The sequence below is a fragment of the Palaemon carinicauda genome, chromosome 5, assembly GCF_036898095.1.
Source record: "Palaemon carinicauda isolate YSFRI2023 chromosome 5, ASM3689809v2, whole genome shotgun sequence".
NCBI classification, from domain to species: domain Eukaryota; kingdom Metazoa; phylum Arthropoda; class Malacostraca; order Decapoda; family Palaemonidae; genus Palaemon; species Palaemon carinicauda.
Genome location: NC_090729.1, coordinates 189,309,795 through 189,326,428, shown reverse-complemented (window position 1 = coordinate 189,326,428; position 16,634 = coordinate 189,309,795). Strand labels below are relative to the sequence as shown.

The 16,634-nt window shown below is 34.1% G+C and overlaps 1 protein-coding gene across 1 annotated transcript in view; it reads left to right on the top strand.

The window, feature by feature from the left end:
- Positions 1-11,707, top strand: part of LOC137641685 (phenoloxidase-activating factor 3-like) — a 29,067-nt gene extending 17,360 nt beyond the window's left edge. Inside the window, exons 7-10 of the mRNA XM_068374475.1 lie at positions 655-845; positions 5,533-5,646; positions 6,771-6,926; positions 10,171-11,707. Coding sequence (XP_068230576.1) covers positions 655-845; positions 5,533-5,646; positions 6,771-6,926; positions 10,171-10,328 — 619 coding nt within the window. The 3' untranslated portion in view covers positions 10,329-11,707. The remainder of the gene's footprint in view (positions 1-654; positions 846-5,532; positions 5,647-6,770; positions 6,927-10,170) is intronic.
- The last annotated feature ends 4,927 nt before the right edge of the window (positions 11,708-16,634 follow it).

The following is a 16,634-nucleotide window of genomic DNA, read 5'->3' as shown; positions in this document are numbered from 1 at the left end:
ATATATATATATATATATATATATATATATATATATATATATATATATATATATATATATATATATATATATATATATATATACATATATATATACATATATATATATATATATATATATATATATACATATATATATACATATATATATATATATATATATATATATATATATATATATATATACACACACACACACACACACTTACATTTACACATACTACACACACACATACATAATATATATATATATATATATATATATATATATATATACATATATATATATATATATATATATATATATATATATATATATATATATATATATATATATATAAAACATACAAGGTAAAACAAATAGCCTAGTAATTATCATGATACTCAACTATTGTTGAATATATTCTTCTCGTAATTGCTATAACAAACTTAAACGATATCAATCTCCTTTCAAACCAATGACGGGAAACAAATTGATAAACTAAAATATATATATATATATATATATATATATATATATATATATATATATATATATATATATATATATATAAATGCATTCTTTACAATATGATATCTATTATCACCCACAGTAAATGATTGTCTCCAAGCATATGTGCTTTTAAAATGCAATCCTTCTTTCCTTCTAAATCAGGGATTTCGTCAGAGTCGGCGAGCACACGATAGGACAGGATCCTGACTGCGACCCTTTCGGCCGATGCGCCCCAAGGCCTCAGGATATCCGAGTCGAGCGCATTGTCAAACATCCGTCTTACAACAAGCCTTGCAAAGACTGCAATGACATTACTCTTCTGAGACTGGCCACGCCAGTTGTCCTCCATCGACGTGAGTATTTAATAAGGGTCCCTTATGTCCTAACAGGACTTAAATTTTTAAGGATTAATAAGGGCCCCTTATGTCTTAACAGGGCTTAAACTTTTAAGGATTAATAAGGGTCCCTTATGTCCTAACAGGGCTTAAACTTTTAAGCATTAATAAGGGTCCCTTATGTCCTAACAGGGCTTAAACTTTTAAGGATTAAAAAGGGTCCCTTATGTCCTAACAGGGCTTAAACTTTTAAGGATTAATAAGGGTCCCTTATGTCCTAACAGGGCTTAAACTTTTAAGGATTAATAAGGGTCCCTTATGTCCTAACAGGGCTTAAACTTTTAAGGATTAATAAGGGTCCCTTATGTCCTAACAGGGCTTAAACTTTTAAGGATTAATAAGGGTCCCTTATGTCCTAACAGGGCTTAAACTTTTAAGGATTAATAAGGGTCCCTTATGTCCTAACAGGGCTTAAACTTTTAAGGATTAATAAGGGTCCCTTATGTCCTAACAGGGCTTAAACTTTTAAGGATTAATAAGGGTCCCTTATGTCCTAACAGGGCTTAAACTTTTAAGGATTAATAAGGGTCCCTTATGTCCTAACAGGGCTTAAACTTTTAAGGATTAATAAGGGTCCCTTATGTCCTAACAGGGCTTAAACTTTTAAGGATTAATAAGGGTCCCTTATGTCCTAACAGGGCTTAAACTTTTAAGGATTAATAAGGGTCCCTTATGTCCTAACAGGGCTTAAATTTTTAAGGATTAATAAGGGTCCCTTATGTCCTAACAGGGCTTAAACTTTTAAGCATTAATAAGGGTCCCTAATGTCCTAACAGGGCTTAAACTTTTAACTTAATTAATTAACCCTTTCGCCCCCAAAGGACATACCGGTACGTTCATGCAAAACACTTGTTATTTACATGTTTTTGATAACTTTATGAGAAACCTAAGGCATTTTCCAAAAGAATGACACCAACCTGACCTCTCTATGACAAAAATTGAGGCTGTTAGAGCAATTTCAAAAAAATATAGGCTATAGCAAAATTTGCTCGAAATTTAACCTTACCTTGGGGGTAAAAGGGTTAATTATCTTAGTTTGAGGTAATTTGCATGTTTTCAATGTAATTTTTAAGGTACTAATATTTTCAAGGTAATTCTAAGGTAATTTCGGTTTTTCCAGCTTCAAATTTAAGAAAATTGGAAGGGGTTTAAGTTAATCTAAGGTAAAAAGTAGCAGCATCTAAGGTAATGGCCACATGCTCAAGTTTAAACCCTATGACCTAATGACATAAGAGAGATTAGTTCACCGAAAGTTCAGCTGGGCTCCACAAGGCACTGGAAGAGTTGGAAGAACCAGGCCTACATAGCTGAAGACTATGAAGCGCGAAGTAGATGATGATGAATGGAGAAGTATTGAATTAAAAGCTCAAGATAGAGACGACTGGCGAAATTTAACCGAGGCCCTTTGCGTCAATGGGCGTAGGAGATGATGATGATGTTCTAGTGACAAGAAATTTAGAATGCATATTTGTCACTCAAAACAAGTTATCATTATTAAATTATTACTAGCTAAGCTACAACCCTAGTTGGAAAAGCAAGATGCATAAGCTCAAGGGCTCCAACAGGGAAAATAGCCCAATGAGGAAAGGAGATAAGGAAATAAATAAACGATATGAGAAGTAATGAACAATGAAAATAAAATATTTAAAAACCAGTAACAATATTAAAACATTTTCTCAAACTATTCTCAAGTTTAAAGGTCACTCGCGAATGCCAGAGGCAAGGGACAGTAATAATGCCCTAGCAGGACAATGCCCTAGAGACTGGCCATATATACATGTGATCAGCGCCCAAGCCCCCTCTCCAACCAAGCTAGGACCAGGGTGGGCCAGGCGATTGGTGCTCATGACTCAGAAGGTAAAGCTATAGGCTCCCCCGGAACCCCCATCCTTAGCTCACAAGGATGGTGAGGTTGCAGACAATACAAGAAACTATCGAGCTTGAGCGTTGCTCGAATCCCAGTTGGCGGATTACCAATCAGGGACGTTTCCAATAGGCCACCGTAACCTTATGTTTATCTCTAAGAAACATTTCACTTGGTAGGATTTTATGGTGCAATGGGGTTGCGGTGGCCTGTTCCTTTGGTCGCTGCAATCTCACCATCCTTGTGAGCTAGGGTTAGGGGGTTTAAGGGGAGCCTATAGGTCTACCTGCTGAGTCATCAGCAGCCATTGCCTGACCCTCCTTGGTCCTAGCTTGGGTGGAGAAGGGTCTTGGGCGATGATCATATGCATATATGGTCAGTCTCTGCTTGCTAGGGCAATGTCACTGTCCTTTGACTCTGCCATTAATGTGTGGTCTTTAAGCCTTTAAGGCTTCTCATTATCATCATTTTATGATAATTATTTATGTACCAGGTCGTCCCCGCTTCAAATTGATCGCAATAATTAGAAAAAAAAAAATTATTCCAGGAACAAATTGGTTTAAATATCGAAGCAGAGGACCATGGTTAAAAAAAAAAAAAAAAAAAAAAAAAAAAAAAGGGTCAGTGACATGAAAATGGATAAGAATGGAGAGGTCATATTGGTTGAAATTGTTAAAAGATACAAAAAGGAATAGAAGACTTTCGTGAGTTTCTCGATATTACCACCCAGCCAGCAGGTGCATGCCAGCTTATTTGACCTTCGACCTGTAACATCTGTCGTGTTGCAAAACGTAAGAGTAGAATTCCGGCGTTGCCACATTAGGTCGATTTCATTCATTAATTCTCATTCAGAGTCGGAATGACATTGTATATCTGGCATATAATTTTTTCCCGATTCAAGTGAAATTTTATGAATGGACATTCTGAAAAGACTTATAGTGACTTGAGTCAATGCTTTTCACGCCTGTGTCATCCTGATTTGTTAACTATTAGTTATTAACTTGTGTGTGTGTGTATATATATATATATATATATATATATATATATATATATATATATATATATATATATATATATATATATATATATATGCTTAGCGCAGCTGACCTGTCTGTTATCCATCATGACTAATATAATACAAAATAGGACAACAAGGGTTCCAAAGAATGGGTATAAACTTAACTGACATTATCATTTGTTGATAATTTTTTTGTATCTATCTTTCCATTTCATTGCATTTCTTATATGGATTTCCTCTTTTCACATAAGTGAATTCAGTTTTTTTTTTCTCTTTTATAGTTTATTTTGTTTTTCCATATAAATGAACACTCATTCGAAAAAAAAATAATGAAGCGTTTTCGTCAGTTATCTAAGTACTAAAATAGTCCGTATCTCTCGCTTTGCTCCATACAAAGTATTATTAACATTAAACTATTGCCTTTACAGAGCAGAATTCAAGTTACACGTTTATGTAACTATAGTCCATTTCTTTTATCGAGGCAGATTTGCACCGACTCGCAGCGGTGCCCTTTTAGCTCGGCAAAATTTTCCTGATCGCTGATTGGTTAGAATTATCTCGTCCAACCAATCAGCGATCAGGAAACTTTTCCGAGCTAAAGGGGCACCGCTGCGAGTCGGTGCAAATCTGCATCGCTAAAAGAAATTGACTATAGAGGGACACTCGTTAGAGGTCAGACCTCAGCCACGGAAGCTTATTTCTCCACCTTATGCTTAACTTTGACCTTTGACCTTAACATGTATTAATTGGCATGGATTTCCCTACATTCATATATGAACCAAGCTTGAAGTCTCTGTGGCAACGATGTCGAAACGTATGGCTGATTAAGTGCATTTGGACATTTTGCTTGACCGTGACCTTGACCTTCCAAAATTTAATCATTTCAAGCTTTTTACATAACAGTTATTCCCTGCAAGTTTCATTACAAATTGTGGCCAGGAAGCTGTTCACAAAACAAATACAAACGGGAGCGAAAACATAACCTCCTTCCAACTTTCATTGACGGAGGTAATAATAGTTATTCGAAGCTACCTCTCTCTCTCTCTCTCTCTCTCTCTCTCTCTCTCTCTCTCTCTCTCTCTCTCTCTCTCTCTCTCTCTCTCTCCTTTATTTTTTCGAAGCAACAGGACACAAAACTAACAAAGAGCTGACGTGCGCAGAAAAGAAAATTAGGTACGTAGGGTTTACTTAACCCAAGACTGGGCACGCTTAGTAGTAGTAGTAGTAGTAGTGGTAGTAGTAGTAGTAGTAGTAGTAGTATCTAAGTTATGTGTTTAGCAGTACAATTTATATATTAAAGAGACCATCTAAAATTTCAATATGGGGATGTATATAAAATCAAGCTCTCTCTCTCTCTCTCTCTCTCTCTCTCTCTCTCTCTCTCTCTCTCTCTCTCTCTCTCTCTCTCTCATACACTCACACACACACACACACACACACACATATATATATATATATATATATATATATATATATATATACATACACATACATATAGGCTATATATATATATATATATATATATATATATATATATATATATATATATATATATATATATATACATATAGGCTATATATATACATATATATATATATATATATATATATATATATATATATATATATATACATATAGGCTATATATATATATATATATATATATATATATAGGCTATATATATATATATATATATATATATATATATATATATATATATATATAAAATATAATTGTCCAATAATATCTTTTTTTCCCATTAGGTTACGTGATGCCAATTTGCCTGCCTCTAAATCCTGTCGAGGACATGGGCTTCCCTATAGAAGAACTTCAGGGCAAAGCAGCGTGGGCCGCAGGCTGGGGCACCATTTCTCAAAGTAAGAAAAACAAAAGAAGAGTCGAATATTCATTAAAGACAGAAAGAGGAGCGAAATAGCCCACGATATCGTAAAGAAACATTATTTTTTTAACACAAGTGTTTACCCTTTGCAGTAGTGATATCATGGAACATCGAAGCTTTTAGCTTTATGATTTTCTTTTGATTAAATTTAATGTCTATCATCTTAAATATCGACTGATTTTATATAATTATCACATTATTGAAGCAAAGCATTTCATCACTGTAATTTATCGAGTACTGAGAAATCTAAACACTTGAAAAAAATCTCTTGTACTGTATAATTTAGAAATTACCTAAAGGCCTTAAGGTTTTATATGAATTTGAATATTTCAAAATATACTAAAGCTTGGCCTAATGCTCGTAAATATTCACCTCAATGTTTCTTGGCATTAACGATCTGTCAATCCACTATACCAAATCGCCTGAAAAAAATGCCTTTGACTTTATTTTGTTATATAACCAATAATATTTTTTGAGTGATTTCTGAAATCAACATGTTTCTCCGCAGATCCCTTCATCACCATTACCCCTGATATCCTTCAGCAAGTGTTGCTCCCTATCCAGAGGCTTCCCTTTTGCCAGAGTATAACTAAATCTGTCAATGTACTTTACCAAATCGCCTGTAAAAAATGCCCCCCCCCCCCCAAAAGAAAAAAAAAAATATTTTCTTAGTGATTTCTGAAATCAACATATTTCTCCGCAGATCCCTTTATCACCATTACTCCTGATATCCTTCAGCAAGTGTTGCTCCCTATCCAAAGGCTTCCCTTTTGCCAGAGCATAACTAAATCTGTTAATCTACTTTACCAAATCGCCTGTAAAAAATGCCCCCCCCCCCCCCCCAAAAAAAAAAAAAAAAAAAAAAAAAAACATTTTCTTAGAGATTTCTGAAATCAACATGTTTCTCCACAGATCCCTTCATCACCATTACCCCTGATATCCTTCAGCAAATGTTGCTCCCTATCCAGAGGCTTCCCTTTTGCCAGAGCATAACTAAATCTGTCAATCTACTTTACCAAATCGCCTGTAAAAAAGCCCCCCCCCCCAAAAAAAAAAAAAAATTTTCTTGGTGATTTCTGAAATCAACATGTTTCTCCGCAGATCCCTTCATCACCATTACTCCTGATATCCTTCAGCAAGTGTTGCTCCCTATCCAGAGGCTTCCCTTTTGCCAGAGCATAACTAGCAGCTACCCTGATCAGTCTATGGTTCTGTGTGCAGGAGGAGACGGGAAAGATACATGCCGAGGAGACTCAGGTGAGAGCTATGTCTTCTATTGCTATCATTATTATTTGTTAAGCTAAAACCCTAGTTCAATCAAACCACTGTTCTCTAGTCTTGGGTAGTGCCACAGCCTCTGTACCATGGTCTTCCACTGTCTTGGGTTAGAGTTCTCTTGCTTGAAGGTACACTCGGGCACACTATTCCATCTAAATTCTATTTCTCTTGTTTTTTTTCCAAGTTTTTATAGTTTATATAGGAAATATTTGTTTAAGTGTTGTTGTTAATCTTTGAATATTTTATTTTTCCTAGATTCCTTTCCTCACTGGGCTATTTTCCCTGTTGGGGCCCCTCACCTTATAGCATCCTGCTCTTCCAACTAGGGTTGTAGCTTAGCAAGTAATAATAATAATAATAATAATAATAATAATAATGTAGGATGGTATAAACCCAAGGACTCCAACAGGGAAAAATAGCTCAAGTGAGAAAAGGCAATAAGGAAACAATAGCTGCTTGAGTGTACCATCAAGCAAGAGACATTGGATGACAATGGTACAGAGGCTATAACACTACACAAGACTACAGAACACTGGTTTGATTTTAAAGTGTAATACTAGAAGAGCTGCTTACCATAGCTATAAGTCTAGGCTATTTAGAATTTGGTGATAGATTTATATGTGCATATATGTCTACCTTCAGATAGAGGAGTCTAGTTTGGACAGGTTAATTTGCTAACAGAAGTGGTCAAAGAGAAAAGTTTAGAAACATAGGCTAGTACTAAGAGCGAGAATAGTAGCCTGGCAGGAATAAGACGGTCAGATACAGGACGGTTGCTGTGAACCTGACAAAGAACGGGTTTCATGTAAGATCAGAGATAGACCAATAAGATGAATAAGTCAGGATAGCTTGAAACAAGCAATAAAAAAAACCTTATTGGCTGATAAAACACAAACGTATACGTCATGCAAACTAAGAAATCAATAGATTTAAAGAACCTTTGGATGTATGATGTCATATATTTATAGCATGGAAGCCTACTTGAAGTTGTCCTCCCGTGAAAAAATAAATAAATAAAAAAAAATCCGTTGCAATTTCTTTGGCATAATTCATAAATCATTGTTCCTTTCCATAGCATTTAGGCCTAGTTAGCCATTAACTAAAACCCGTTCTAGGCGCTCATTCTACTCGTTATCTTTTCCATTAACATGGTTATTTCTGAGCATCTATATACTAAAAAAATCACATTTGCCCCCTCCATCAACTTTATATATATATATATATATATATATATATATATATATATATATATATATATATATATATATATATATACATATACCAAGGCACTTCCCCCAATTTTGGGGGGACTCAGGCTGGAGGAACGTAGAGAGTAGAGGTCCCCTTTTTTGTTTTGTTTCATTGTTGATGTCGGCTACCCCCCAAAATTGGGGGAAGTGCCTTGGTATATGTATGTGTGTGTGTATATATATATATATATATATATATATATATATATTACGCAATACTGATTAGAAATGGTGTCATTACTACTTGTGTTTGTGAAAGTCATTTGAAGCTGGCGTTAATCATTACCATACGTATTGAATAATCAAGAGGACATTTGTCAGTCTTATTAAAAGCACAATTATAACTGTATCAGAATGAAAATACCAAATTGTAACCAGTAGGTCTATGTGAAAATCAAATCTATCTGGCTGATGACATTTCCAGTTAATCCGATATTTTATACAATGTATAAATCCACCGTTATAATATCTACGCTTACTCTTATAATCTTACTGCAATAGTATAAACTAGTATACTAGTTACCGGGAAAATACACAGTGTACCCGTTTCGTTCAAGGTACACTCGGGCACACTATTCTATCTTATTTCTCTTCCTCTTGTTTTGTTAAAGCTTTGATAGTTTATATAGGGAGATATTTATTCTGATATTGTTAAGTGTTCTTACAATACTTAATTTTTCCCTGTTTCCTTTCCTCAATGGGCTATTTTCCCTGTTGGAGCCCCTGGGCTTATAATAGCCTGCTTTTCCAACTAGGGTTTTAGCTTAGCAAGTAATAATAATAATAATAATAATAATAATAATAATAATAATAAAAATGTTTTAGCTTAGCAAGTAATAATAATAATAATAATAATAATAATAAAAACGGAAAAAGTAATTCCACCACCCCAGCTATATAAAAAGAGCAAGTGTCTGGCTATATATCCGGTGAGGTCCAGCCTAGGGTCCAGCTCTCCCCCGTCCTTGCGCTAGGGGGTTAGAAGCGAGCAGTCATACCCTGGTGAGAGCAGGGTGCATGTGTGCGTACCAATATGAATATTTAGCTGTCATTTTTTATTTCTTCTGTACATAAGTTGCGTATAAAGTGTCTCAATTAAAAAGGAACTATGAAACCATTGAACTGAGTGAGCATCCATCACTACATCAAATGTTTCTTGATTTACCATTGAAACTCAAATTATTATCATTATTATTATTACTATCCAAGCTACAACCCTAGTTGGAAAAGCAAGATGCTATAAGCCCAGGGGCTCCAACAGGGAAAAATAGCCCAGTGAGGAAAGGGAATAAGGAAATAAATAAATGAAGAGAACAAATTAACAATAAATTATTCTAAAATAAGTAACAACGTCAAAACAGACATGTCATATATAAACCACAAGGAAAATACGAATGGCTGCATAAATATGCAGTGAGGTTTATTGCTTAAAGAGACAAATACGTATGGAAGGATTTGCCAACGAGGGTAACAAAGGGATAGATGTGGAGAGGTTTGAAAATAACTTAGACCCCTAAGAGTCAGTGGGACCTAAGACCGTCATATGAAAACTTCTAGCCAGCGAAAGATTTCCACTTATACCTATGTTCAAATAACCATATATATATATATATATATATATATATATATATATATATATATATATATATATATATATACATATTAATGTCTGAATGCACTGTGATACACGTTTCCTGCACCAGGGTTGGATTTCCGACCGGTCAGAAGCTATTGTCTTTGGGTGGTTTCGCCTTAGGGCTTTGATCCCATGGCCGATAAGAGAATCCAGACATTGATGTATTAATACATACATATATACATATATATATATATATATATATATATATATATATATATATATATATATATATATATATATATATATGCCTTATTTGAATATGAAAAAAGTCTAAATGTGAAAGATTTATCATATCCCTATGTATGAATGATCAGCCTCTATTTCCTTTTTCCAGGCGGTCCGCTTGTCGTCACCAATAATTTCGGCAGCAAGTACTTCTTGATTGGACTAACGAGTAAAGGACCAGGAGCGTGTGGATCTAAAGATACCCAGGGAGTCTACACGGCCATTCATCACTACGTCCCCTGGATCCTCAGTAATCTAGAACCTTGAATACAGCGAACGTGGAGCCATAGCCCACGAGGTACAGTCACTCATATAAGTTTATGGATGTCCGTGTGTTTGAGAGAGATTTATACTCCACACCTTTCTGGACGACAGGTGTCTGGGAGCGCGAGACCGGTCAAATATTCAACTATACACACAGTTGACCGTTTTCGCACTCCCAGACACCTGTCGTCTAGAAAGGGGTGACATAGAAATCTCTCTTAAACACCCGGACATCCATCAACTTATATGAGTGACTGTACCACAACTATTGGTCGTTTGCGTGGTGAAATCTGGGAAAAGTTGTAACAGTAATGATTACGAACATGTAGTACTTTTTCCCCAGATTTCATTCATAAAATCTTGACTTACGTTGTGATATCTTGTACATGTGCTGAAAAGTTACCACACCGTATCAGGACAGAAAAAGGTTAACAGCTTATTATTATTGTCCAGCTTATCAAATTAACTGGAAAGTGGTTATTTTATTTGGGCTACATCAAATAGATAATTATTTTCATACCTAGTAATAATTCTAATTGCAGTTCTCAAGTGAGTAAAACTATACTCTCGGTAAACAATGTCTTTGAATTCTCCTATGTATTGGGCTTGTAAACAATGTCTGAATTCTCCTATATATTGGACATATAAACAATGTCTTAATAACTTCTATGTACTGGACATATATCAATGTCTGAATTCTTCTATGTTTTGGCATATAAACAATGTCTTTGAATTCTCCCATGCATTAAGCATATTCACCTTCCAAAGAATATCTAAAGAAGTACATTGTTCCAAAAATGATTATTAGTTATTTTATGACGTGTAACTACTAGATTCACTAACTTATTGCTTCACATTCACATACAAAACTGCTAACTCATAAAAAAATGCTTTTGATCATACTGAAGTATCATTAATCTTGTAATTAGTTGTGTAGTAAATCCATTAGGCCTACTATTAAACCATGATCCATGTTATAATTATTATTATTATTATTATTATCATCATCATCATCATTAATATTACCATTATCATTATAATTATATCATCATTAATACTAGTAGGCCTATAAGCCAAACAGCCCAATGCTACAAGCATAAGAGGAACAACAATGAGAGCAGCTTAATGCGCTATAGAGAAACGAAAAAGAAAAACAAAATATATGAATAACAACATAAACTGAACAATATGAATAACGGATAAACGAATAAGAAAATGAATAGCTTAATTGGTTTTACTCATTCCAGCGAAATAACTCTCTTTAAATGATAGGCCCACAGTAGTCAAAGTAGTGTGTGATATCTCGTTTATAAGTATTCTCGAGAAAAGCTGATCTATTTTTATCTCTGCTACGATGTATGAATCTCGTTATTCATTAAGCAGTGAAATGATTTGTTTAGTAAAACGATATCTTACTAAAAATAAAAATCTGTGTCCAATTAGTTGTCTTTTAATCCTACACTTCCTTGACTAATAATGTCCCTTAAGTACTTATATATATATATATATATATATATATATATATATATATATATATATATATATATATATATATATATATATATATATACAGTATGACTGAAATAATAATATCAATTCCCTTATATCGCAAGAGGGTCTGCCCCTCTCTTTCATTCTTCTCCTGTACTTCTCTTTCTCCCTATTTCTTAAATCTTTCCCATCCCGAGTACTTGCCTTTGAGCTATAAACTGGATTGTATCCAGGGGTACTCTTCCTTTCCCCATATTCCCCAATTCCCTATTCTTATTATTATGTGTGTGTATACACAGTATATATATATATATATATATATATATATATATATATATATATATATATATATACACATACAAATGCAGCAGTTTCTAGTCAACTACAGAACAAATGACTCAGACATATCCTTATTCATGTCTAATGTTTGGCCAGTTTTCATCACCACGCCGGTCACTAATGAATAGGTGATGGTGGGGGATTTCAGTCAGATCGCTCAAGACAAACCAACCTAGTACAGGTAACCCGGACTAGTACAGCTTTGATGACCAGGGGGGTACACAAACCCTTTCACCACGCATGAAATATATATAATTCAAAACTCATTAGATTTGTGCTCAAAAACATATCCTTATAAATATAAAACATGCAGCGCATATGTTAAAAAAAAATATTTCATTTCAAATTTATAAACATTATCGATTTGTTTACGATCAACTATCCTTTATTGCTAATATTAATTATGAAACAAGCTAACTATTACGTTTAAACCGGCAACATTGCCTGTGATTAGTATAAACGTTACAACTCTTAACTTCAGACCAATACCTTTGATCTTGTACCACACATAAACAAACACTAACTGATAAAATTAATAACAGCAATAATGTATATATCAATTATATTTAACGAAATGTGCTCATTAAAAATCGGTTGTAGAAACATTACGGCCAACGATTTCGAAGTCAAAAGACTGAGTCAAATTTAAAAAATCCTGGCCAGTAGCCATCCAGCAGTGACAGTGGGAGCACGTGTTCCGTTGTTGCTCCTCAAGAACCGGTTATTAAACTAGGTTCCATTGCACTAAAGGAAAACTGAGAAAATTGTCGTCTAGTGAGTGGTTATTGGAGTAAATGAATCTTTAGTGTATTAATTGATTCCAAAACTAGGTTTATACAAATAATGATGACCAGTGTTTCACAAATTACAAGCCTATTAATATGCTACATCCAAGCAGCCTTATCATACATAGTTCCAGAAATATGTAAGGATATCTACATTTGAAGGTAAGAAAGGCGTAATGTCAGGCTTATAAAATAAATAGTTATAGGCTATTTGTACAAATAGGGAGACGGATATATTATATATATATATATATATATATATAGAGAGAGAGAGAGAGAGAGAGAGAGAGAGAGAGAGAGAGAGAGAGAGAGAGAGAGAGAGAGAGAGAGAGACTAGTTGGACGTTCTATTTTACGTAAACCTAACCTGTTTTGTTTTCAGCACGTTTGAACATTGACTGACATCCATAGGTTTACTTCATATGGTATTTTACGTCAGTTAGGCCTACAAAATTGTGAAATCTATATGAATAATAATCAAAACTACAAAAATACATCGATAAACTGTAATAATACCTGTTACAGGTGTACGAATACGAAAAAGAAATTAGATGAAACTAGGCCTAGGCTCATCATTGGTTTTGACTAGTAATCTTATGTATTGTAGATTGTCCGGCCCTTATATCCTGATAAAGGCGCTTGCAATATTGCAGGGCGTGATGATAATCCCATACGTGCATCCTATATTAACCTAACCCTTTTACATTGGCCTTGGCCTAACCTAAGGCAACCGTATCCTTGACCTGACGTAGGAATCCAGGAATCCGGGCATTATCTGTTCCATCCTAACCTGATTATTATTATTATTATTATTGTTGTTTTCTTTGATCCCCTTTGAATACATAAGTTGTGTATCCTATATTAGAATAACCCTCTTATATTGGCCTTGGCCTAACCTACGACAACCGTATCCTTGACCTGCCACAGGAACCCGGGCATTACCTGTTCCATCCTAACCTGTCACGCCCTGCATCACAGGACGTAAAAATACCATCGTGAATATAAGCTTACCTTTATTTCAACTAAACTGCAAACTATATTCCTCGGTAAACATTTCCTGCGCGTTAATATCATAATAAATCCAGCCATGTTAATAGTACGACCTCACAACACAAGTTCACAACGTAAACTGCCTCGAGAAGTTTAACTTTCCCTCCAAAATCCAAGTAATGATGAAACGAGTGTTTTGATTGGTCGGGTGACGAAGGCGCTTCTAAAACCGCCTGTGATTGGCTGTTGAAAAGTGTTGCCATTTCGGAAGTGAGGCAGACAGGAGCAATAATTTTTTTTTTATCTTTTATTATAAAAATACAATTACATCTTAGCAATTTACATTATATACGTAATTATTCTTTACAAAATACTGATATAAACTACATTGTTTTACATAGCTATAAATTAGCTCAATACAAATTAAATCAATTAATAAATATATATGCAATAAATTTTATTGTACAAACGTTCTTTATCTTATAATCATATTAAATATTTAAGTAATTATCATAAATGTACTCTAGGAGCAATAATTGATAGGTATTGTATTACGTAAATAACATTTTTTATTTATTCTTTGGACAAATATATTTTTACGATATAAATGATAACGATTTTCTTGATTTGGTAGAAAGGGAATATATAAGAATATATAATTCAGTACATTATTCTTTTATTGTATTTACTTTATTTTGTAACAATGATGCTAATACTTATAGTCATTATCATCATCTACACCCATTGACAAAAAGGTTGTGATAATGTTGTTATTGTTCTTTAAATTGTCTATTAGTTTATTTTCATATTTCCATTCCCTGTTGAAGCTCTTGGACTTGAAAAATCCTCCTTTTCCAACTAGGGTTGTAGCTTAGCAAATGATAATGATAATTACAGGGACGCTCAGTAGAGCGCAAACCTCCTCCACGGCAGCTTATTTCTGATTTGCTCAACCTTGACCATGACCTTTGACCTTAACGTATATTAATTGGCGTGGGGTTTCATACACACAAATATGAGGCAAGTTAGAAGTCGCTGTGACAACGATGTCTAAACTTACGGCTGATTACGCGAATTAGACATTTTGCCTGACCGTGACCTTAACCTTTGACCTTGACCTTCCGAAATTTAATAATTTCCAGCTTTTTACATAACAGTTAATCTCTGCAAGTTTCATTACTCTACTATTAAAATTGTTGCTAGGAAGTTGTTCACTAACAAACACACACACAAACAGGGGGTAAAACATAACCTCCTTCCATCTTCGTTGGTGGAGGCAATAATAATAATAATAATAATAATGGAGTACGAACAATAAGCCACTGGTTATTATAAAACTGTAGGAGTGTTGCCGAATGCTATTGCCTACTTTTCATTGTCTTTTTTTATTTTGTCTTATATCTTTATCTTATTACATTTCACACCATACTGTGGTTAATGACATTTCTCAGTAATTGTTTTACTGTATGAATAAAGACAAATATAAAAACATAAAGTTGAATTTATGAAGAAAACTGTTAGGCCTATGTTTCAGAAGTTTCAACTTTTGGCGGGAGAAATTGCGAAGCCTCTAAAACCACAATTTCGTGATTATTATTATTATTATTATTATTATTATTGTTGTTGTTGTTGTTGTAAGCCAATCAGCATCCATAATTGGAGAAGCAAATTTTACAGGTCTCATAGAGAAAATATATGATTGGTTAAGTGACTAAAATGCTTCTAAAACCGTTATTATTATTATTATTATTATTATTATTATTATTATTATTATTGCTGTTGTTGTTATTAGCTAAGCTACAACCCTAGTTGGGAAAGCAAGATGCTGTTAGGCCTAGGGCTCCCACAGGGAAAAATAGCCCACTGAGGAAAGGAAATAAGGAAATGAATAAACGATATGAGAAGTAAGAACAATTAAGATAAAATAAAAAAAAAAAACCGTAACATTACAATAGATATTTCATATATAAGCTATAAAAAAGACTTGTCAGCCTTTTCAACTTAAAAAACAATTTCTGCAAATTTGAACTTCAGGATATTGAAAGTTTCGTAGATGTTAAGACAAAAGAGAAACACAATAGTTTGAGCACTTTGAAAGCAATAATAGATAATTATTGTGACATTACGTAGATGTGAAAAAGATAGAGCGAAAATATATTAGTATTAAGGGTAGAAGAGACTCTTTAGCTATGGTAAGCGGCTCTTCGATGAGAAGGACACTCCAAAATCAAACCATTGTTCTCTAGTCTTGGGTAGTGCCATAACCTCTGTACTATGGTCTTCCACTGTCTTGGGCTCTTGCTTGAGGGTACACTTGGGCACACTATTCTATCTAATTTCTCTTCTTGTTTTGTTATAGTTTTAATAGTTTATATAGGAAATATTTATTTTAATATTGTTACTGTTCTTAAAATGTTTTTTTCCTTGTTTCCTTTCCTCACTGGGCTATTTTCCCTGTTGGGGCCCCTGGGCTTATAGCATTCTGCTTTTACAACTAGGGTTGTAAATTAGCAAGTAATAATAATAGTAATAATAATAAGGCAAACACGATACGAAGACCATTTGGTCTAAGTTGCACATGTAAACAGGAAGAGCCGATACAAACACACTATTATGAAACTTGTTTCGGTTACACTGATAAGGACGGCCTCGTTAATCTTTCGTTATCAGCTCTGTGAATCGACCTTTATCTAGAGCTGTGGATA